Source organism: Malaclemys terrapin, unplaced genomic scaffold (genome assembly GCF_027887155.1).
Source record: "Malaclemys terrapin pileata isolate rMalTer1 unplaced genomic scaffold, rMalTer1.hap1 scaffold_84, whole genome shotgun sequence".
In the NCBI taxonomy this organism is placed as follows: Eukaryota; Metazoa; Chordata; order Testudines; family Emydidae; genus Malaclemys; species Malaclemys terrapin.
The window spans coordinates 19,898-40,982 of record NW_026530230.1 but is presented as its reverse complement, the minus strand read 5'-3'; the positions used below and the strand labels follow the sequence as shown (position 1 = coordinate 40,982).

Here is a 21,085-nt window from a genome sequence, read left to right as displayed (position 1 = left end):
GCCACTCCGCCCCAGAGGTGGCTGCATCTCAGCACCAGGGAAGAGGTCCCTGGTTAACGGGCTGCCCCACCCCAGAAATTGCCACATCTCAGCACCGGGCGAGGGGTCCCTGTGTAACCAGCCACCCCGCCCCAGAAATTGCCACATCTCAGCACCGGGCAAGGGTTCCCGGTGTCACCAGCTGCCCCGCCCCAGAGGTGGCTGCATCTCAGCACCAGGGAAGGGGTCCCTGGATAACCAGCCACCCCACCCCACAGGTGGCCGCATCTCAGCGCCAGATCGAGAGTTGGGGTTGAGCGTATAGTCGTCTTTTTATTTCGGAGAAGTTATTATAGTTACACACAGAGATGCAGAAAGATAAATATTGGCTTGTTCTCTACGGGTCGTCCACACAGTCACGGTTGGAACAGAGAGACCAGGATCGAAGCGGCTGGAAGGTGGGTTTTCGGAAACATTTTACCAGGTTGTTGTTGGTGTTTTTTTTTTTTTTTCTCCTTTGTTTCTTTGATTGGTGGAGGGGGGGGTTAAACCATTTCGTTAGAGCTCTAAAGTGCCGTAAAACTAAGGAGAGGTGCAATCTAGAACAGAAAGACGAAGGTACATTCGGTAGCGATGCTCGACGCTCACTGAGGACTCAGTGACGAAAGTGCAAAAGAGGTCGCGGAGACGGACAGCTATGTACAAATCAGTGACTGCCCTCCCCTGCCCCCGATCCCCTGCGATCCCCCCTGCCCCCCACTGCAGCTTGGGGGGGGGGAGCGGAACAGGTGCCCAGAATGCCTTTGGTGCGCTCTGCTAATACCCCAACCAGTGCCCTCCTCGGGCACAGCCCAGCAAGCAGAGGGGTGGGAAGGTCATTGCGATGCAGCGGACGCATGTGTGCGCGATTCTCCCTGCCAGCCAGAAGAGGTGGCTGGGGCGGGTGGGGTGGGGGGGTTGCAATGGTCCTCGCCCTACAGCGGCGGGCCGCAGGGTGGAATGCAGCCGGGGGGTGTGTGTGGCTGGAATGTGCACCACGCTGCACCGAAGTATTGCAGGAGAGGGAGGAATGCTCGTTTTATTGCAGGAACCGGGAGCGACGGGGAGCTGCTGGGTGAGGCTTGTGCCACAGCGGGGAGCGCTGGAAATTGCATGGCTGGGCCGCAGCAGAGCAGGGAGCATCGCCCGTCGCAGTGCGTCGCCGGGCCGCAGCAGAGCGGGGAGCATCGCCCGTCGCAGTGCGTCGCCGGGCCGCAGCAGAGCGGGGAGCATCGCCCGTCGCAGTGCGTCGCCGGGCCGCAGCAGAGCGGGGAGCATCGCCCGTCGCTACGCGTCGCCGGGCCGCAGCAGAGCGGGGAGCATCGCCCGTCGCTACGCGTCGCCGGGCCGCAGCAGAGCGGGGAGCATCGCCCGTCGCTACGCAGCGCAGCAGAGCGGGGTCCATCGCCCGTCGCAGTGCGGCGCCGCGCCGCAGCAGAGCGGGGTCCATCGCCCGTCGCAGTGCGGCGCCGCGCCGAAGCAGAGCGGGATCCATCGCCCGTCGCTACGCAGCGCAGCAGAGCAGGGTCCATCGCCCGTCGCAGTGCGGCGCCGCAGCAGAGCGGGATCCATCGCCCGTCGCTACGCGGCGCAGCAGAGCGGGGTCCATCGCCCGTCGCTACGCGGCGCAGCAGAGCGGGGAGCATTGCCGCGCCGCAGCAGAGCGGGGAGCATTTCCCTGCAGCCCCGCAGCACGCCCACTACTGTGGGGGGTATCAGGCGGCCTGGGAAGGCCCTCAGGGAGATCAAAGCTCCATGCCCAGCAGTGCCCCCTGCTGGCTGGAAAGCTAGGGCGGCGGGGGGTAAGTGATAGAGACCTCGCCCCCCGCATCCCTGGAATTGGGGGGGGGGGGGGATTCTCTGTTCCCCTCCCCAGCCCCATAGGGGTCATGGGCGAGTTTGGGGGCGAGGGAGTTTAGGGGTTGGTTTGGGGGCAAGGTTGGGGGGGCTGTCCCCATTTCCTCCTTAGCCCCTCCCCACAGGTTGAGCAAGGGAGATCATCCCCCTCCCAGCTACCGGGGTGTATAAATGGGCCAAACCCCAGATTCCCACCCCCTCAATCCCCCAGGGAAATCCACACACCCCTTTGCTCCCCCAAATCTGACCCACTCTCCTCCTGGGGCAACAAAGGATTCTGGGAGCGGCACAACCCACCCCCCTGCACAGCACAAGTCCTTCATGACCCAGATGTCAAGGGTCAAAGGGGTGCAGACCCCCCTCCCCATGTCCCCCCCCATGGGGGTGCATGGGGAAACCAGCACAGGGGAATGGGGGGGTGCATGGGGTCCCCCCAAAAGGGGAGGATGGGGAGCTGGCAATTGGAGGGGCAAGATCTGCAGAATAAGGGGTGACAGGTCCCCCCAAAGATCTGTAATGCAACCCGCTACAGAGATTGGATGGTTTAAAATGTGCTGGTTTCAGGGCGCAGAGGGTACATGGGGGGGCCAGATGGATTGGAGTGACAGTGCAGCTGGATAGTAGAGGGGCAGGATTTGGGGTGCACAGGCAGGGGAAGCGGACAGGGGGATTTTAGGGACACGGGCAGGGAAGCAGTTTGCGGGGGGCAGAGGAGTGGATTTTAGGGGGGCCGGTGTGGGGAGGGATCGTGGGGGGCTGGGTGGGCCGGGGGGCTCACTGCAGAGCCCCCCCACTTTTGGAGTCCTTTGAACCACAGTCATTTATTAGGGGTCTCTTTTTAGGGGGATACCCCCCTTTTTCCTATACCACCACCCCCCGCCTTGCCAGCGGGGGGGGGGGGGGCGGAACTGGCACCTCAGAGCCAGCTCCAGGGTCCCAATTCCTACAAGGGGGGGGTCCCAGAGGTGAAGGAAGGGGGTGATGGAGAAAGACGGGGGCTGTAATCAGGGGAGGTGCTAGTGCAGTCGGGGGGGGGGGGGGGTCAGTGGCCCAAAACAGAAAATGACTAGTGCAAATGGGAACCCCCCCGATCTTCCCCCAGGGAAGATCTGTGGGGGGTCGGGTGACAGGGCCCCCTGCTGGGAGAGGCCAGGGGGGCGGGGGGACCAGGGAAGTTTCTGGAAGGGCTGGAGCTGGGTTCCCGGCCCCGAAAGGAAAAAGTGAGTCAGCCGGTCGCAGCTCCAAAACGCAGCGTCACCCGCTGAGCCTGGCGCCCCGCCAGGGCTGGGAGCGCGGGGGGGGGGCCTGGGGAGGAGGATGGGCGTGGGAGGGCATGGGGGGGTGCCCAGGGCAGGGGAATGGAGGGTGCCCAGGACAGGAAGCTGAGGACAGCAGGGGGTGGGGAGGGTGCCTGGGGCAAGGGAATGGAGGGTGCATGGGGTACCAGGACAGGGGAATGGGGGTGCATGGGGTACTGGGCATGGGATTGGGGGGTACCCAGGGCAGGAAGCTGAGGACAGCAGTGTGGGGAGGGGAGCCCGGGGCAGGTCCCTGCTGGAGTATTAGCGCCCCCTGCTGGAACACTGCTGGAGCCGGTGCGTGGGGGGGGGGGGATTTGCAGTGCATTCTGGGTCGGGGGGCACTGTAGTGCCCCCCCTCACAGCTGGGATCCCCCACCCCTAAACCACCTCCTTACTCTTTGGCGGGGTACATAGGGCTCCCCCATCTCCCACATATTGGTCCCTCTCTATAGCCCCTCCCTTGGGGTAACAACCCCCCTCCACCCCACATCTGCCAGCTGCAAGGCCTGGGGGTCAGGGGCGGGGGACTGCGAGGGGAAAGGGGTCCTAAGGACCGTGGGGAGGGGGGGTCCCCAGGAGTCACTGAAGGGGGGGGAGAGTTGGAGGGGGGGCTGATCCATCTGGAGTGACAGCTCACAGCCTAGCTCCAGGATCCCCCCCCCCCGGTCCTTATCTCACACTTCGGGGGGGGGGGGGCACACAGCTCCAGCGCCCCTCGGCGCCGGGTGCCTCCCCTGCTGGGCCATGCCCCCCCGTCCCACATTGCAACACCAGCACCCCCTCCAGCATCACCCCCCCTCCCCCACCCCAGAGCCTAGCCCAGCTCGGGCACCTGCCCCCTTGCCACTCACAGGAAATTTCCCTTCTTCAGGCGCTCGGGGGCCGGGGGCTCCCCGCGGACCACCCCCCGGGGCAGGGCCGCCCCGCCCCCCGCCCCGCTGCCGGCCCCGTGGGCCCCGGCACCAGCCCCGTCCTGGGCCTCGTTCCGGCACGGGTTGACCGAGTAACCGAAGACGCTGGGCAGGAAAGGGAGGGGCTGACCCTTGTCGTCCGGCAGGACCATGTTCAGCGCCACAGGCAGGGCGGCCAGGTTGGTGAAGTTGTACGGGTAGGCGGCCAGCAGCTGGTGCCCGTACATGAGCGGGTAGGGGTCGGGGTAGAAGCTCACCTTGCCCTCCCCTTCGCCGGCCCCGGCCTTGCCCACGGCATTGAAAGGGAGAGGGCTGGGGTAGGCGAGGAACGCGGGCTTGTCTTCTGCCTCCTTCCGGATCCGGCAGCCCCCGGGCGCCAGTAGGGGCAGGGGGTACTCCTGCACCGGGTACCTCTCTGGGTAGCCACCCACCGCCTCCTCCTCCTCGTGCGGCGCCGGGGCCGGGCTGGTGTGCGAGATGACGGGATCTTGCAAGGAGAGGGCAGCCTGGGGGGCGGGCGGCGCTGGGGCCAGCTCGATACAGCTGGTGGTGGCTTCGGCTAGCGGGGCAGCCGCCTCCTGCGGCCCGCCCGTCTCCGGCGGCATCACCTCTTCCTCCCGGGGCGGCGCTGCCCCCTGACTCTCTGGCATGGCCGGCTGGCCGGCGGTGCAGGCCTGGCTGGCCTCCGCTGCCGGCGGCTCCCCGCTGGATGAAGAGACCTGCATCTCCTGCGTGATTTCCTCCTTGACGGCCGCCAGCGCCGGCTCCGGCTCCTCCGGCTTTTTGGAATAGGCGATGACGGTGGTCAGGGCGGCCGGGCCAGGCTCTCGGCTTTCCCCCTCGTGCCGCTTCATGTGCCGGCTCAGGGCCGCCGCGGTCTTGCAGACCTTGGCGCAGTGGGCGCAGGTGAATTTGACCGAGGGCTTGCGGCCCACCCGGTGGGCCGGCGCTGGCGCCGGATCGTCCTTGCCCGGCCGCCCGTGCACCCGCTCGTGTTTCCGCAGCTTCTTCAGCGCCGAGAAGAACTTGCCGCAGGCACCGCACTCGTGTTTCCAGTCGGCGCTGCCGCGCCCAGCCTTGTGCGCCGGTTCGGGCGCCGGGGCGTCGGAGCCGCCGGGACTTGGCGAGGCGCGGGTGGGCGCCGGGCTGGGCTCCTCCCTTTCCTCCTCCTCCTCCGCCCGCTTCATCCAGCGCAGGGAACGCAGCTTGCGGCGCCACCGGGAAGACCGCTTCACCTTGGGGATGCCGGAGCCAGCCCCGCCGGAGCCACAGGCCTTCCGCTTGGGCTTGTAGGTGTAGTACGGACGCCAGAGCTGGTCTTCAGCGTCCCGGTCGCTCTCTTCCTCGCCGCTCTCGTTGTGGGCATAGGAGCTGCCGGCCCGTTTGCCGGGAGCTGCTTTCTCGGCCGGCCCGAAATCGAAACGCTTGGGGCCCCTCGGGCTCTTGTCCAGCATCAGGTCGGTCTCGGAGATGCGCCGCTTGACAATGGCCTCTTCGCCGATGCGCACAGTGATCTGGCACAGCGGGGCGCTGCGGCTCTCTGAGGCGGCGCCCACGTAGGCCGGCTTGGCCATGTAGGTCATGGTGCGGCCGGGCCGCAGGCTGCGGGGTTTTGGCGGCTCCCCGCCGCCTGCCTCCTCCGCCGCCTGCTCGGCCGCCTTCTGGGCTTGGATGTACTCCTTCAGCACTTGCTTTTTGAGGGGCTCAGCCGGGGTGGGGCGGGGGGCGGCGGGCGTGCTGTTGTAGGTGATGACCGAGGATGCCTGGCCGCCCCCGCCTCCCACCGAGGTGCTGTGCACGATGACCGAGGCGGCCGGGTGGCCGTAGGCGATGACCGACGGGGCCTCACCATCCGCCGGCGCCCGCCGCGCCTCCTCTGCCAGGAACGGGGGCGGCCCCGTCTCGTGCCGCTCGGCCGGCGCTGGCAGGAGGAACCGCTCGGCCTCCGGCGCCTCCAAAGTGTTGGCAGATGCGAAGCCGGGCCCCGCCTCCCCACCAGGGCCGGCCGCAGGGTCCCCCTCGCCCAGCGCCACAGGGAGGGGCTGCGGGGGCAGCAGCAGGCCCTCCGGCAGCAGCCCCGGGCTATACGTCTTGTAGGGTCGCTTCTGGGAGCGCATGGGCAAGAGGCGGTAGAGCTTGAGGGCGTTGAGCCGCGGCTTGTAGCCCCCATTGGGCGTCTTCTCGGAGGAGATGAGTCCCGGGTTGATGCCGTGGAAGGCCTTCTGGTGGGTCTTCAGGTTGTAGTAGGTGACGAACGTCTCCCAGCAGAAGATGCACTGGTAGCGGCGCTCGCCGGTGTGCCACACCTCGTGCTTCGTCCGGTACTCAGCCAGGGCGAAGACTTTGTCGCAGTAGCGGCAGGGGTACTTACGCCGCCAGGAGTGAACGTTGGAGTGGCGCTTGAGGCTGGAGAGGGTCATGTAGGAGCGCTCGCAGACGGTGCAGAAGTAGATGACATGCCCGTCCACCACCTTGACGAAGTGATCCTGCTCCGGGATGTACTCCAGCCGCTGCAGGGCCCGGTGGCGGAAGAGCAGGCCTTTCTTGGAAGATGCCGGTTTGGGCAGCGCCGGTGCGGCGGGAGGAAGGGGCGCCGCTGGGGCCGCCGCCTCCGAGCCGCCCGCCACCGCTGAGCCGCCCACCGCCGCCGCCTCCTCTTCCTCGCCGGCCTCCTTGCAGAGTACCTCATGCGTCTGCAGCCGCTTGACGTGGATGAAGCTCTTGCCGCAGTGGCGACAGGAGAGGGAGCGCCGGCTCCGATGCAGTTTCAGGTGGAGGCTCAGGGCGGCCGGCGTGGCGAAGGAGCGGCTGCAGAGCCCGCAGCGGAAGGCGCTGCCTGCCGGCGAGGAAGAAGACGGCGCCGGCTCGCCCCCGGCGGCGGGCAGTTCTGCAGCGCCACGCTCCTGCTCCCAGTCCGGGGCGCCCGGCTCGGCTGGCGCCGTGCTTAGGGCGTAGAGGATCTTTGCCGTCTCGGTTTCGTTATCCGCCTCCCGCTGCGGGCTGGGTGGCCGGGCCGGCTCCTGGAGGCAGACGGGGCTGGCGGCCGGCCGCGATGGGCAGGTCAGGTCCACGGGGGAGGCGCAGGATCTCGGGGAGGAGGCCGAGGTGTCTCCGGCGGCCTCGGGGCTCCAGGGCTCGCTCATCTCCTTGGCCTGAGCGGCGGGGTCCAGGTTCTCCAGCCAGGAGATGCCCAGGCGGCGGCCGGCGGCTCCAATCTGCCGGGCGGCGGCCGGGCTGGGCACCGAGAGGCGAGACCGGTAGATGAAGTTGAGGATGTCAGAGAAGACCCCGGCTTGGATGTCGGGCAGCTCCAGCACCTGGGCCGGCTGGTGGCCGGCCGGCTCCTCTGACAGCACCGCCTTGAAGTACGGGCTGCAGGCCGCCAGCACGTTCCTGTGGGCCGGGAACTTGGTGTCTTCGGCGATGATGGTGACGTCGCAGAAGTGGCCCCGCAGCCGCTGCTCATTCAGCTCCACCAGCAGGCAGCGGGAGTGAGCGGCGTCCGAGAGCTCCAGCACCGGAGCCATGGCGCGGCCACAGAGCTGGGGAGGGAGAGACAGGCGTGAGGAGAGCGGGGGCTAGTAGTTAGAGCAGGGGGCGCTGGGAGCCAGGATTCCTGGGTTCTCTCCCCGGCTCTGGGAGAGGGGTGGGAGTTAGTAGTTACAGTTGCAGGGCTCGGCGTTGGGGAGGCGGGGTGCCGTGGGTCGGGGAGGCCGGGTGCACGTCAGTGGAGCTGGATTTGACGTCAGTGAGGCAGGGGCGTGGGCCAGAGGTCGGTGTGGGTCAGGCTGGATCACAGGCCGGTGTGGATGGAGCCGGGGGGTCAGGCGGGGCTGGGGGTGCAGGACGGTGCCGGTCGGCTCAAGCCGCAATGGGCGTCAGTTGGGCCAGGCCGCAGGCCGTGGCTGGTGTTGGTCGGGCTGAGCTGGGGGTGCCGGTTGGCGTGGGTCAGGCCGGGTTGGGGACCTGGGTCAGCGAGGGTCAGGTCGGGCTGGGGGTGCGGGGCGGTGCCGGTCAGACCAGGCCGCGGTTGGCGTCAGTCAGGCCGAGCTGGGGGTGCGGTCTGGAGTCTGTGGGGCCAGGCCAGATGCTGGGGTTGGCATCTGTGGGCCCGGGCCAGAGGTGCAGGTGCCCGTCGGAGGGGCTGGGCCAGGCCGGGGGGGTGGCCCGTGGCCGTGCCCGCTGGCTCGGGGCCACTCCTCCCTCCAGGCGGGAGCCATTTTGCACAGGGATTCCCAGCTGGCAGCTAAAATGGCTGAGGGAAGCGGGGGCCGGTGCCAGCTGCGATTAGCAAAGGAGCTGGCCCGGCCCCACTGCCGGCTCGGCCGCTTCCCGCCCCGCCCCCGGGCACACGACCAGCCCCTGGGGCCACCTGCGCCAGCCTGGCACCGGCCGTGCCCAGCCCCACCTCCGGCCAGAGGGCGGGTGGGGACGGGGACGGGCCAGGACAGGGTCAGGGAAAGGGCAGGGCAGGCTGGGGCCTGGGAGTCAGTCAGCCAGCCGGCTCCTGCCTGCCTGGCCCAGAGCCGCCTCGTCCCCTCAGCCGCCGCCTCCTCCTCCTCCCCCCTCTGCCTGTCCCCTCATCCCTCCTTCCTCTGCCTGTCCCCTCATCCCTCCTCTTTCTCCTCCCTCCATCCACTGCCTGTCCCCTAATCCCTCCTTCCCCTCCTCCTCATCCCTCCTTCCTCTGCCCATCCCCTTAGCCTCCTCATCCCTCCTTCACCCGCCGCCTCCTCCTCCTCATCCCTCCTTCCTCTGCCACCCCCTCATTCCTCATTCCCCTGCTTCTCATCCCTCCTTCCTCTGCCCATCCCCTCAGCCTCCTCCTCCTTCTCATCCCTTCATCCCCTGCTCATCCCCCTTCTCATCCCTCCTTCCTCTGCCCATCCCCTCAGCCTCCTCCTCCTTCTCATCCCTTCATCCCCTGCTCATCCCCCTTCTCATCCCTCCTTCCTCTGCCCATCCCCTCAGCCTCCTCCTCATCCCTTCATCCCCTGCTCATCCCCCCTTCTCATCCCTCCTTCCTCTGTCCATCCCCTCAGCCTCCTCCTCCTCCTTCTCATCCCTTCATCCCCTGCTCATCCCCCCTTCTCATCCCTCCTTCCTCTGTCCATCCCCTCAGCCTCCTCCTCCTTCTCATCCCTTCATCCCCTGCTCATCCCCCTTCTCATCCCTCCTTCCTCTGTCCATCCCCTCAGCCTCCTCCTCCTTCTCATCCCTTCATCCCCTGCTCATCCCCCTTCTCATCCCTCCTTCCTCTGTCCATCCCCTCAGCCTCCTCCTCCTTCTCATCCCTTCATCCCCTGCTCATCCCCCTTCTCATCCCTCCTTCCTCTGCCCATCCCCTCAGCCTCCTCCTCCTTCTCATCCCTTCATCCCCTGCTCATCCCCCTTCTCATCCCTCCTTCCTCTGCCCATCCCCTCAGCCTCCTCCTCATCCCTTCATCCCCTGCTCATCCCCCCTTCTCATCCCTCCTTCCTCTGTCCATCCCCTCAGCCTCCTCCTCCTCCTTCTCATCCCTTCATCCCCTGCTCATCCCCCCTTCTCATCCCTCCTTCCTCTGTCCATCCCCTCAGCCTCCTCCTCCTTCTCATCCCTTCATCCCCTGCTCATCCCCCTTCTCATCCCTCCTTCCTCTGTCCATCCCCTCAGCCTCCTCCTCCTTCTCATCCCTTCATCCCCTGCTCATCCCCCTTCTCATCCCTCCTTCCTCTGCCCATCCCCTCAGCCTCCTCCTCCTTCTCATCCCTTCATCCCCTGCTCATCCCTCCTTCCTCTGCCCATCCCCTCAGCCTCCTCCTCCTCATCCCTTCATCCCCTGCTTATCCCCCCTTCTCATCCCTCCTTCCTCTGCCCACCCCCTCATTCCCCTCCTCATCCCTCCTTCCTCTGCCCATCCCCTCAGCCTCCTCATCCCTCCTTCCCCTTCCCCCCCTCATCCCTCCTTCTTCTGTCCGTCCGCTCAGCCTCTCCTCATCCCTCCTTCTCATCCCTCCATCCCCTGCCCGTCCCCTCCTCCTTCTCATCCCTCCTTCTTCTGCCTGTCCCCTCAGCCTCCTCTCCTCCACCTCATCCCTCCTTCCCCTGCCCATCCCCTCATCCCACCTTCCCCTTCCCATGGATCCGGGATCTATCCAGGCTGGTACCCAGATCTCCCCTTCCCATGGTCCCCAAGGAATAGAGTCCCCAAAACTGGGGGCGAGAATTGAAGAGGGACTGGAGATCAGCTGGGTCCTCCATTCTAAAAGAGCCAGCCAGTCCCCGCCCAGGGGCCTGGTGGGAGCTGGCGCCCCCTAGAGGGGGCGGGAGGCTCTGGGACGTGCGGGGGGGGGGGGGGGGGCAGAAATTTACCCCACCCCTGCACCCACCGAGGACACATCCCTCCTGGGCCAAACCACAGGCACGTGTTACCATGGAGACCTGGGCAACTGGGTCTAGAACAAAACACGAGGGGGCCTAGATGCAGCCGGCGTTGCCATGGAGACCCGGGCCGAGGAGTCTAAGCCGGGGTGAATTGCCCCTTACCTGTGGGAGGTGCCCTCATCGACTACGTCTTCCTGCCCCACGGCTCCTCCGCTCTGCCTCTCCCCAGACAGGATCCACTGTGGGGAGATGCCAAGGGTTAGGTGCTGAGACCCACTGCAGGAGCGGGGGGCTGGGAGCCAGGACTCCTGGGTTCTATTCCTGACTCACTTTTTGTCCCTGGGTGAATCTCATCTCTTCCCCCCCCGTGCCTCAGTTTCCCCTCACTGTAAACCCGGGTAGCAGTGTGACTGATTGTGTGGGGGGTAACGTACACCTGTCACTCTCATTGCATCCTGCTCTGGGGGTGTCCAAAGCAGCAAGTCTGGGCCCGGCGCCGGGAGGCGCAGACCCAATTGGGTGGTTTTCATTTTCTATTAAAGCCCCAGCTTCAAAGCTTTCGTCACTGGGAGAGAAAACGCTGGGGAAAGGGACCCAGCTACGGGCCCAGATCCCAGAACAAAAAATAATTATACACCAAGGCCCAGGTTTAAAATCCCTCCATTACGAAGCTAATCCGGGGGGTTTACACATGCGAGGTTGAGCGCAAGGATGAAGCAGGATCAGGGTTTCCCGGACAAGAGGGGCCTGGATTCGATGATCCGTCTCTTCCTAGCCCAAACCTCCGCATTTGCCGCTCCCAGTTGCCCCACCCGGGCGAAGTTTTTTGGCAGTGAATTTCCCCCCTCCTCCTTCCGAAAAATACAGGGAATACAGGTCGTCCAGAACCCCAGCCCCGTGCTCTACCCACTAGGCCCCGCCACCTGCCGGTTAAAACCCAGCTGCCTCCGTCTTTCACTGCCCTGCGGAGATTTCCCTGAGCTGACGACTTTGCGCATCTTCCGGCGGTTAAACGTTGGAAAGAGAGCACCATGTTAAACAGGGGGAAACTGAGGCACAGCACGGGGAAAGCGACTTGGCCAGCGACAGGACTCCTGGGTTCTATCCCTGGCTCACGTGTCTAGTACCCAGGGCGCACGGCCTCCAAAAACGACTGATAATTAAATCATAAAATTATGAACGAATGGGCCCTGACGAAGGGGGACCTAACATGGGACACTGATAGGGGATCGGGTAATTGAGACTCTAGGAACATTGAATTAATTATGATTAATACTGTTCTTAATTACTGCCTTGGGGCAGCACCTGGGAGCCCCAGTCACCCGACTCCCCTTTGCGCAAGGGGCTGTACACACAAAGGACAAAGAGATGATCCCAGGCCCAGCGATCAGTGAATTACTCGGGTTTATTTATAGGGGACACCTTCCTTCTGCTGGTCTCAGAGGGGAATTAACGAATGAAGCCCCCACATGGGAGGAGGAAAGACAGCCAGCCCAATTTTATAGGTGGGGAAACTGAGGCACGGAAGGGAAGGGATTTTTCGGAGCACATCACTCAAAGAAGAACCCAGGAGTCCTGGCTCCCAGCCCCCCTGCTCTAACCCCCAGCCCCCACGTCCCTCCCAGAGCCAAGGAGAGACCCCAGGAGTCCTGGCTCCCAGCCCCCCCTGATCTAACCACCAGCCCCCACGTCCCTCCCAGAGCCAGGGAGAGACCCCAGGAGTCCTGGCTCCCAAGCCCCCTGCTCTAACCCACCAGCCCCCATTCCCCTCCCAGAGCCGGGGAGAGAACCCAGGCGTCCTGGCTTCCAGTCCCATACCAAGGTCACATGGTGGGTAACATGTTACTAATTAAGGGGCGGCTCCAGCTCCCGGCTGAATTCAAAGGGAGCCTCCCCCACACCCCTCCTGTGGGGCTCCCAACATCCCACCGGCTAAGCAAACACTGCGGTGGTGGGGAGGGTGGGGTGGGCTGGGCTGGGGGATTATAAACGATCCCCGCGTCTTTCCGGAGACAGCCTGGGATCTCGGCCGAGCAGCCGTCGCGTTACATTAACAACGCGGCCTGACGCTGGAGGGGCCCAGCCAGGCGGACAGAGACACACACACACACACACACACGCACAAAATCCCCAGCAGCCAAACAAAACCTTCCGCCACACTGTCATCGGCCAGCGGCACCCGCAGGTTGCAACGAATCCAGGCAAATGGATCACGGGCTGGCGGAGCAGCTGGATACGTGTTAGAAACCGGAGAGGCGGGTGCGTGTCAGTGGTACAGGCTCCGAGACCGGAGCGGGGGGGGGAGGGGTAGCCCAGCTACACCGTGACGTAACTGGTGTGCGTGTCCCAGATACAGCCAGAGCTAATTGGAGACGGTGGGGAGCTGTATCGCAGGCTATGTCGGGATTAAAATTCAGAAGGGGGGGGTGGGAACAGTCGGATATAATCAGGGTTGAGGTGGGTGATGTGTCACAGCTACACTCTGATATAAATGGTGGGGGGTGTCTCCCCCCCAAGCTACAGTTGGAGTTAATCAAGAGACAGTGGGGAGGTATATCACAGCTACGTGCTGATTAATGGGGGGGGGGGGGGGAGCGCGTTGTTTCTCTAGGTACAGTCAGAGGTAATCACAAGTGGAAGAAAAGGTACACTCTGAGGTAACCAGGCTGTTTACAGTCGAAGCTAATCAGACATGGGGAGGAGGTGTATCACACCTACAGTCCGATGTAATGGGGGGGGTGGGGAGTGTGTGCCCCTGATACAGTCAGGGACAATCAAAGATGGGGAGAAGGTGTATCACACCTACAGTCTGATGCAAATGGTGTGTATGTTTGTCCCGGGGACCGTCAGAAGTACTTAGAGATAGGGGAAGGTGTATCACTGCTACATTCTGATGTAACCGGGGGGCAGGTCCCGAGGTGCGGTCTGATGAAGTTGCTGTGTGTTTCATTTGACACAAGATAGGTCTGGGGGTAAGTTTTACATACGGTTGTGATGTTTCTGGGATGCACATCAGGTAGGGCGTGATGTATTTGATGTGTGTGTGTGAGAATAGCAAGAGCTAGAAATGGAGGTACAACGTGCTTTAACTGGTCCGTGTGTGTGTGTCACAATACCATCACAAGTAATTGGCGTGTATGCATTAGATATAACGTAATGTAATTAGGGCATAGGTGCCAGGTACAATCTCACGTAATTGGAGTGGATGGGTCAGGTACAATCTGACGACTGAGTTGTATGTGTCAAGTACAGTGTGCTGTATGCGTCAGGTACAGTCTGATGTAATCGGTCTGTCTCTCACAGGTACAGCGTGATGTAACAGGAGTGTACATTCAGGTACAGTCAGACATAATTGGGGTGTGTGTCAGGTACAGAATGATGTGACTGGGGTGTGTATGAGGAATACAGTCGGACGTCGTTGGGGGCAGACACGAGGAATACACTCTCAGGATTTGAGGTGTACATGCCGAGTACAGTCTGACAGCATCGGGAGCATCCCTGTCACAGCTGTGCTGGAAATCTGGGGCCCTTAAATCCCTCCCGACCATGTCAACCCCTCGCTGCAAAAAACAGCACTCAATCAAATGGACCCCTGAACAAAACCCTTCACCAAAAACTACGCATTGCCATAGAAACCACAAACTGCTGTTTTTCCCTTACCCTCCCCCTCCCCAGCCACAGCGACTGACAGATCTGTTTCCTCCCTCACCTACCTGCCAAGACCTGAGAGCTGGGTCAGGCGGTCCCCATGGCAACAGCCTATGACGTCCCCAATAGCAGGAGGAGCCCTGCTCTCTGGGGATGAGGATGTCACCTGCTGTTGCTGTGGTAATGGCCCCAGAACCCAGGTCTTGGCAGGGGAAAGACCTTTAACCTGGCCAGTACAGAATATTGACAGCCCAACACCCGCATCACGCACACCCCAAGCCAATAGGATGCAAGCGAGGGGATGCACTCGGCTCACCTGAATACTCGTTGGCTGAGCTGGCTGTGATGTCACCAGGCCCCTTCCCATGTCAACCCTTGTGATTCAGCTGGGATCTGCGTTAAAGAAACAGCCCCTACAAAAATGTTCTCCAAGCAAAATGCCCCTTTAAAAGGAGGGGTGTGATCAAACACACTGTACAAACACACATGCACACACACACACACACAGTACAGACAACCTCCCACAAACACACTGGACAAACACAAACACACTGCAAATCTCTCTCTCTCTCTCACACACACACACACGAATACACTCACACCCAGAACAGACAACCCCTACACCGCACGCGTGCGCACACACACAGTACTGACAGACCCATATCAAGCACCACACCCACTGATGCTGTACACAACCGCACACCGAGATGTTGGCACAAACGTGTTGTCACACAAACACATGGGATACAGCATACCAAACACGGACAATCGGACACAGTTCAGTTCAGTAAGACTCCGGCGGCATCACACACAACAACAGATTCACCCGCTGTACACACGCAACATGCACATCCCTCACCAACACACCAGACACACACTAATTCACAAACACACCCTTGTAGGCCCGTACCATACACAAACTTCCTAATACTCTCTATACACAGACACTCAACACCTCTACTCCTCTATTACCTCTACACTGCGTACACACTCCAAATACACAAACACACACTGATTCCTATGCTCTACACCTGCACATACACACACTTCACATACAAACAACAACATACCTACGCTGTACATACCAGCCCATCAGAACATATGTTCACAAGCATCCATACCTGTAGTGTACACACCCAGACACCAGACACTGACAAACACACACCCATCCATCACATGCACACACAAACGTATTCATTGTACAAACACTCGCAAACACACTCACCCTACTTGCAAGCATACCAACTGAATACACAAATGCACACTTATTCACACGCACACCGTACAAACACACATAGGTACACTCATTCACTCACGGTCACTTTCTACATACACAAATACACTCACTGACAAATACACCCACTGTTACACAAATATACTCCTGTTTGCACGCCCATTGTACAAACAAGGCCACACATTCACCAACACACCCTTACATGGTACACACCCAAATACAGCCTCACTCTCACACATCCCCAAATGCACACCTGTTCACCTACACACTGTACAAAGGCACACTTATCCTGTCAGCCACTCACAAGCACACCCACGGCACATGCACACTCACATTGTACACGCCCATGCTACACCCACAAACGCACACTCATTCACAAACCCACCCACGGTACACACGCAAATCCATACTCGTTCACATCCGCTGCAGAAACACACACACACAAAGGCGCATCCATGAACACACGCTCACAAGCGCAGCCTGCACGCACGTACACATGCTCCCCCCCCGGAGACACACACACGCGCGCCTGACACAGACTGAGCACTCACTAGCCGACTGAACTGTTTTTGCACTAGGACAGCCTCACACTGGGGTGAATTTCAAACATGTTGAACAAAACCCGTCTGCAATTCCCCATCCCTTACATCTGGAATATCTTAAACTCCTCTCTCTTGGCCGCCCGCCGCCCCGGCCCTGGCCGGGGATCCAGGCTGATCTCACCATTAATCAGTGAGCAGATGGATCAGTAAGAGGATGGGAGACCCAGGGTGCTGCAGGGAGAGGGGTGGGGGGCTCAGCAGGGGGCACTCTCCCCCCAGCAGTCAGCACTGAGCCCGGTGCTGCAGCGCCGGGCGAGGGGTCCCTGTATTAACGGCCGCCCCACCCCAGAGGTGGCCGCATCTCAGAGTCGGGCGAGGGGTCCCTGTGTAACCAGCCGCCCTGCCCCAGAGCTGGCCGCATCTCAGTGTCAGGCGAGAGGGCATTGTCCCGGACTTTTTAACGCCAGCCCTTCCCGCTCCTCCTGACCTGCCCGCTGGGTAGCGAGTGCAGATGGTGGCGGGTCTCTCGGATTTGTGGCCGGGTTTATCCCAACGGCTCCCACCCAGAGCCAGGCAGGGCCGCCGGGGGGCGGGAGGAATCCAGGCGACAATGGGGCCCAAGTGGCGGGATTTACACGGCTGCTGTTTTCCGTGGAGAAGTGACCTTTCCCTCCGGGAAACGCAAGAGGCCTGAGTCATAGGGACTGAGGGAGAGAGGCGGGCGGCTGACAGATCAAAGGGGCGGAAAGGCTCCAGGGGACCAGGGACAAAAGAGACACACACACACACACACACGGCTTGCCTTGCCCAGATCAGCCACCAGCAGCCCGGAGCCATGTCTTGACCCGGGGGTGCTGGGGAAGGGAGACAACCCCCTTCTCTCTGACACCCCGCCCCCACATATCATCCACACAAACAGGGGCACACCCCACCTGTCCTCCGAAGAACACCCCCCACACACATGCACACTGGGGGGGGGGGGCGCGAGTAGGAGTCGTACAGGCCCAAACGCCCCTGCTCCTCGGATTGGAGCCATATACCCCACCCCACCAGTCCCATACGCCACCCCCACCAGACCGGTCCCATAAGACACCCCCCCCACACTTGTTCTTCAATCCCCCACCCCCCATGCAGCTCCTGGCACCCTCTGGCCCATCCCCACCCACCCAGACCAGGCCCTGGTCACCCCCCCGGACTCCTCCCCGGTCCTCGGCCTTGTCCTCACCCCAGACCCGGACCCCCTCCACGTCCTGCTTCCTGGCCCCATTCGCTGGCCCTGAGGCCCACGAGCCAGTGCGCACAAACACAAACTTGCCCCCTCCATTGCCCATCCCACACACACACACAGCACCCCACAGACGCACCCACACGCAGCACCGAACAGACACACAAGCGCACAGCACCACACACGGCCCTCCATACACTCAATCACACTTGACACCCCACGGACACGCACACACCGGCACTGCCGACACACAAGTACGCAGCACCACACGCACAGACCCACAAGCACACCCCACACACGCGCAGCACCGAACAGACACAGAAGCACCACACACATAGCACCTCACAGACTCACGCACTACACACACACACGCAGCACCGCACAGACCCACAAGCACCCAGCACTACACACACAGAGCACCCAACACTACACACAGAGCACTGCACACACAATCATACAGAGCACCACACAGAGACGCAGCACCGCACAGACCCACAAGCATACCACACACACACACACAGCGCCACACAGACAAAAGCACTTCACACACACAGCGCCACACAGACCCACAAGCATACACCCCACACACATGCAGCACCGCACAAACACACAATCACATAGCACCGCACAGACACACAAACACCACACACAACCCCACGCACACACTCACCCATGGCACCGAACCCGCATGCCCGTCCATGGTACCACCCAGACACACGCAGCACCGCACACACACACGGCAGTGTGTCATACATACGACCAGCAACGCACAAACACACACGGCGACGCACTCTCACACACACGCAGTCACAAGGGCCTGTCATTAATTAATTTTTAAGGAGAACCACACCAGGCCCCGGCTGCAGCCACCCTCCACCCCTCCTCCTCACAGCAGCAGTGCAGTGTGCACGGAGGGGAGGGGGTGTAACGGACCATGGGGTGTGCGGTTGTGTTTGTGTTGGAGGGACGTGTGACAGGGCAATGGGGTGGGGTGGGGTGGGGGGGGGTAGGGCAGTGAGGGGCCTGCGTAAGGGAGCGAAGGGGACATGTGAGGGGTATAGGGTGGTGAGGCGGATGTGTGAGCTGAAGGGGGTGTAGGGTGATGAGCAGTGTGTGTGAGGGGTATGTATGAGGGTGTAGGGCAGTAAGGGTTGTGGGTAAGGGGTGTATGTGATATGAGTGTGTAAGGGGTGAAAGATGTGTGGGTGAAGGATGTGTCTATAGGGGAAGGGGATGTGCAGGGAGGGCATGTGAGCGGTTAGGGTAAGGCGGTAGGGAGGTGAGGGGTGTGTATGAGGTGAAGGGCGGTGTGAGGGTGTAGAGGGTTGAGGGGAAAGGCTACGGGGTGAGGAGGCATGAGGGATGCAGGCAATGACTGTGTTTCTGAGGGGAGGGAAATGACCCTATGTGCCAGGTGTGTCATGTGGGGGGTACAGTGGGGTGGGGGTACAAGGGAGGGGTCGCAGCAGAGGGTGGGGGCACAGGGGGTACAGTCGGGGTGGGGGAACAAAGGAAGGGTTGCAGCAGCATGTGGGGCACAGGGGGTACAGTCGGGGTGGGGTACAAGGGAGGGGTTGCAGCAGAAGGTGGGGGCACGGGGGGTACGGTCAGGGTGGGGGGACAAAGGAGGGGTCGCAGCAGGGTGTGAGGGCGTGGAGGTACAGTTGGGGTGCGGGTACAAAGGAGGGGCCGCAGCAGCATGTAGGGGCGTGGGGGTACAGTCGGGGTGGGGGTACAAGGGAGGGGTTGCAGCAGGGTGTGGGGGCACAGGGGGTACAGTCAAGGTGGGGGTACAAGGGAGGGGTTGCAGCAGAGGGTGGGGGTACTAAGGAGGGGTTGCAGCAGCATGTGGGGGTGCAGGAGGTACAGTCGGGGTGGGGGTACAAGGGAGGGGCTGCACCAGGGTGTGGGGGCACAGGGGGGTACAGTCGGGGTGGGGGTACAAGGGAGGGGTCACAGCAGTGGATGGGGACGCGGGGGGTACAGTCGGGGTGGGAGTACAAGGGGAGGGGTCGCAGCAGAGGGTGGGGGCACGGGGGTATAGTTGGGGTGGGGGTACTAAGGAGGGGTTGCAGCAGGGTATGGGGGCGCGGGGGTATAGTCGGGGTGGGGGTACAAGGGAGGGGTCGCAGCAGAGGGTGGGGGCGCGGGGGGTACAGTCGGGGTGAGAGTACAAGGGACGGGTCACAGCAGAGGGTGGGGGCGCAGAGGGTACAGTCAGGGTGGGGGTACAAGGGAGGGGCTGCAGCAGGGTGTGGGGGCGCAGGGGTACATGGGAGAGGTGCAGTGGAGGGGTACGGGTGGAGGCAGCGCACAACGGGGCCCACGAGGGGTCAGAAGGGCCGGGGGAGGAGGTACGTGGGCGAATTGGGGAGCAAGGAAGTTAGAAGGGGTGAGGGCAGTAGGGTTTTGGAGGGGTTGTTGGGGGGTTACATTAGGGTGGGTGCAATAGGGGTGGCAGGAGGCAGTATGAGGGGGCACTTTTAACTCTTTGACATCAGCAGGGGGAGAGGGCAGTGGGGGGCGTGACAGCAGGGGAGGGGGAGGGGATGGTAGCAACGAGGGGGGTGTGACGGGGGGGCAGAGGGGCGTGACAGCAAACGGGGCAGCAGGGGGGTGCAAGGGGGCGGCAGGGGGGTGCACTGGTGGTGTGAGGGAGGCAGTGGTCTGGATCCTCCCCCCCCGCTGGTCTCCACACACACACCCCCCAAGCCCCAGCAGGACCCTGCCCTCCACCGCCTGGACGCCCCCTTGCCCCTACCGGGGGCTCCCTGAGTGCCCTGGCCAACCCCCCAGTACCCCCCACTTTCCCCGCGGGGGAAGGAGCTGAGAATGGCTCAGGGACCCCCCCACACACACACTGGTGACCTCTTTGGGCCCCCCCCATAGCCTGGGGTGGGGAGTAGCTGGGGGGAGGCCTGCGGGCCGGAGGGGGTACTGGGGAGACCCGGGGGAGATGGGAGGGTGCTGGGGGGGTCCCAGGCCTACCTGCGCTGGCAAGGGGGGGAAGGGGACCAGAGGGATGGGGGGATGACAGTGTCAGGCCGGGGGCGGGGTCCCAGGAGGAACAAGGCAGGAGGATGGGGGGGGTTCCGGGCGGGTGAGGGGAACTGGGGGGGTGCGGAGGGGTGGCAGGAGCAGGAGGGGGCAGACGGGGGGGTGCTGGGGGGAGGGGGGTGTGCAGGGGGGGCTGGAAAAGGGAGGGTCCCGAGCAGTGACAGACGCTGGGGGGGGCTGGAGCGGGGGCTCAAGGGGGTGTGACAGGAGCGGGGGGGATCCCGGGGGGGCTCCGGCTGGTGTGGGGGGTCCGTGTGGGGGGGGGGTCCCGGGGGGTGAGAGGCGCGGGGGGGGTCAAGGGGGTGACGGGAGCGGGGGGGCTCCGAGGGAGCGGCGGGGGGCCAGAGGCGCGGGGGGGGGTGCGGGGGTGACGCCGGCGGGGGGGCTCCGAGGGGGGTCCCTGGGGGGGACGGAAGTGGGGAGGGCGCGGGGGAGGGCGCGGGGGGGGCAGGGATGACGCCGGCGGGGGGGCTCCGAGGGGGGTCCCGGGGGGGACGGAAGTGGGGAGGGCGCGGGGGGGGCGGGGGTGACGCCGGCGGGGAGGCTCCGAGGGGGGTCCCGGGGGGGGACGGAAGTGGGGAGGGCGCGGGGGGGGCAGGGATGACGGCGGCGGGGGGGCTCCGAAGGGGGTCCCGGGGGGGACGGAAGTGGGGAGGGCGCGGGGGGGGGCGGGGGTGACGCCGGCGGGGGCTCCGGGGGGGGGCCGGGAGCGGGGGGGCCGGAGGGGCCGCGGGGGGTGAGAGGCGCGGGGGGGTCCCGGGGGGGCCGGTCGGTACCTGGGCTCCCCGCGGCCGCTGCAGCCCAAGATGGAGGCGCCGCCCCGGCCCGTCCCGCCCAGCGGCAGCCGCGGCGCTGGCGTGTGAAGGCTCCGCTCCGGCCCGGCCCCGCCCCGAGCCCCGCTCCGCTCCCAGCCCGGCCTGCGTCACAC

General features: G+C 63.5%; 1 protein-coding gene across 4 annotated transcripts; it reads right to left on the bottom strand.

Moving 5' to 3' along the window:
* Nucleotides 1-292: 292 nt before the first annotated feature.
* On the bottom strand, nt 293-21,038 carry ZBTB4 (zinc finger and BTB domain containing 4). Of its 4 annotated transcripts, none has more exons than XM_054015191.1 (4): nt 20,934-21,038; nt 14,416-14,492; nt 10,614-10,690; nt 293-7,629 (listed from the first exon to the last, which is right to left on the bottom strand). In XM_054015191.1, the coding sequence occupies exon 4, from the start codon at nt 7,612-7,614 to the stop codon at nt 4,024-4,026; it is 3,591 nt and encodes a 1,196-aa protein (XP_053871166.1). In that variant the 5' UTR covers nt 7,615-7,629; nt 10,614-10,690; nt 14,416-14,492; nt 20,934-21,038; the 3' UTR covers nt 293-4,023. The 4 variants fall into 4 exon arrangements, with proteins under 4 accessions (XP_053871166.1, XP_053871167.1, XP_053871168.1 ...); XM_054015192.1 differs by lacking the exon at nt 20,934-21,038 and adding an exon at nt 17,771-17,955; XM_054015193.1 differs by lacking the exons at nt 14,416-14,492; nt 20,934-21,038 and adding an exon at nt 12,575-12,736.
* Between the last annotated feature and the right edge of the window lie 47 nt (nt 21,039-21,085).

Excerpts from the sequence above, each read along its gene's own strand:
- ZBTB4 (XM_054015191.1), bottom strand. The coding sequence starts at position 7,614 with ATGGCTCCGGTGCTGGAGCTCTCGGACGCCGCTCACTCCCGCTGCCTG.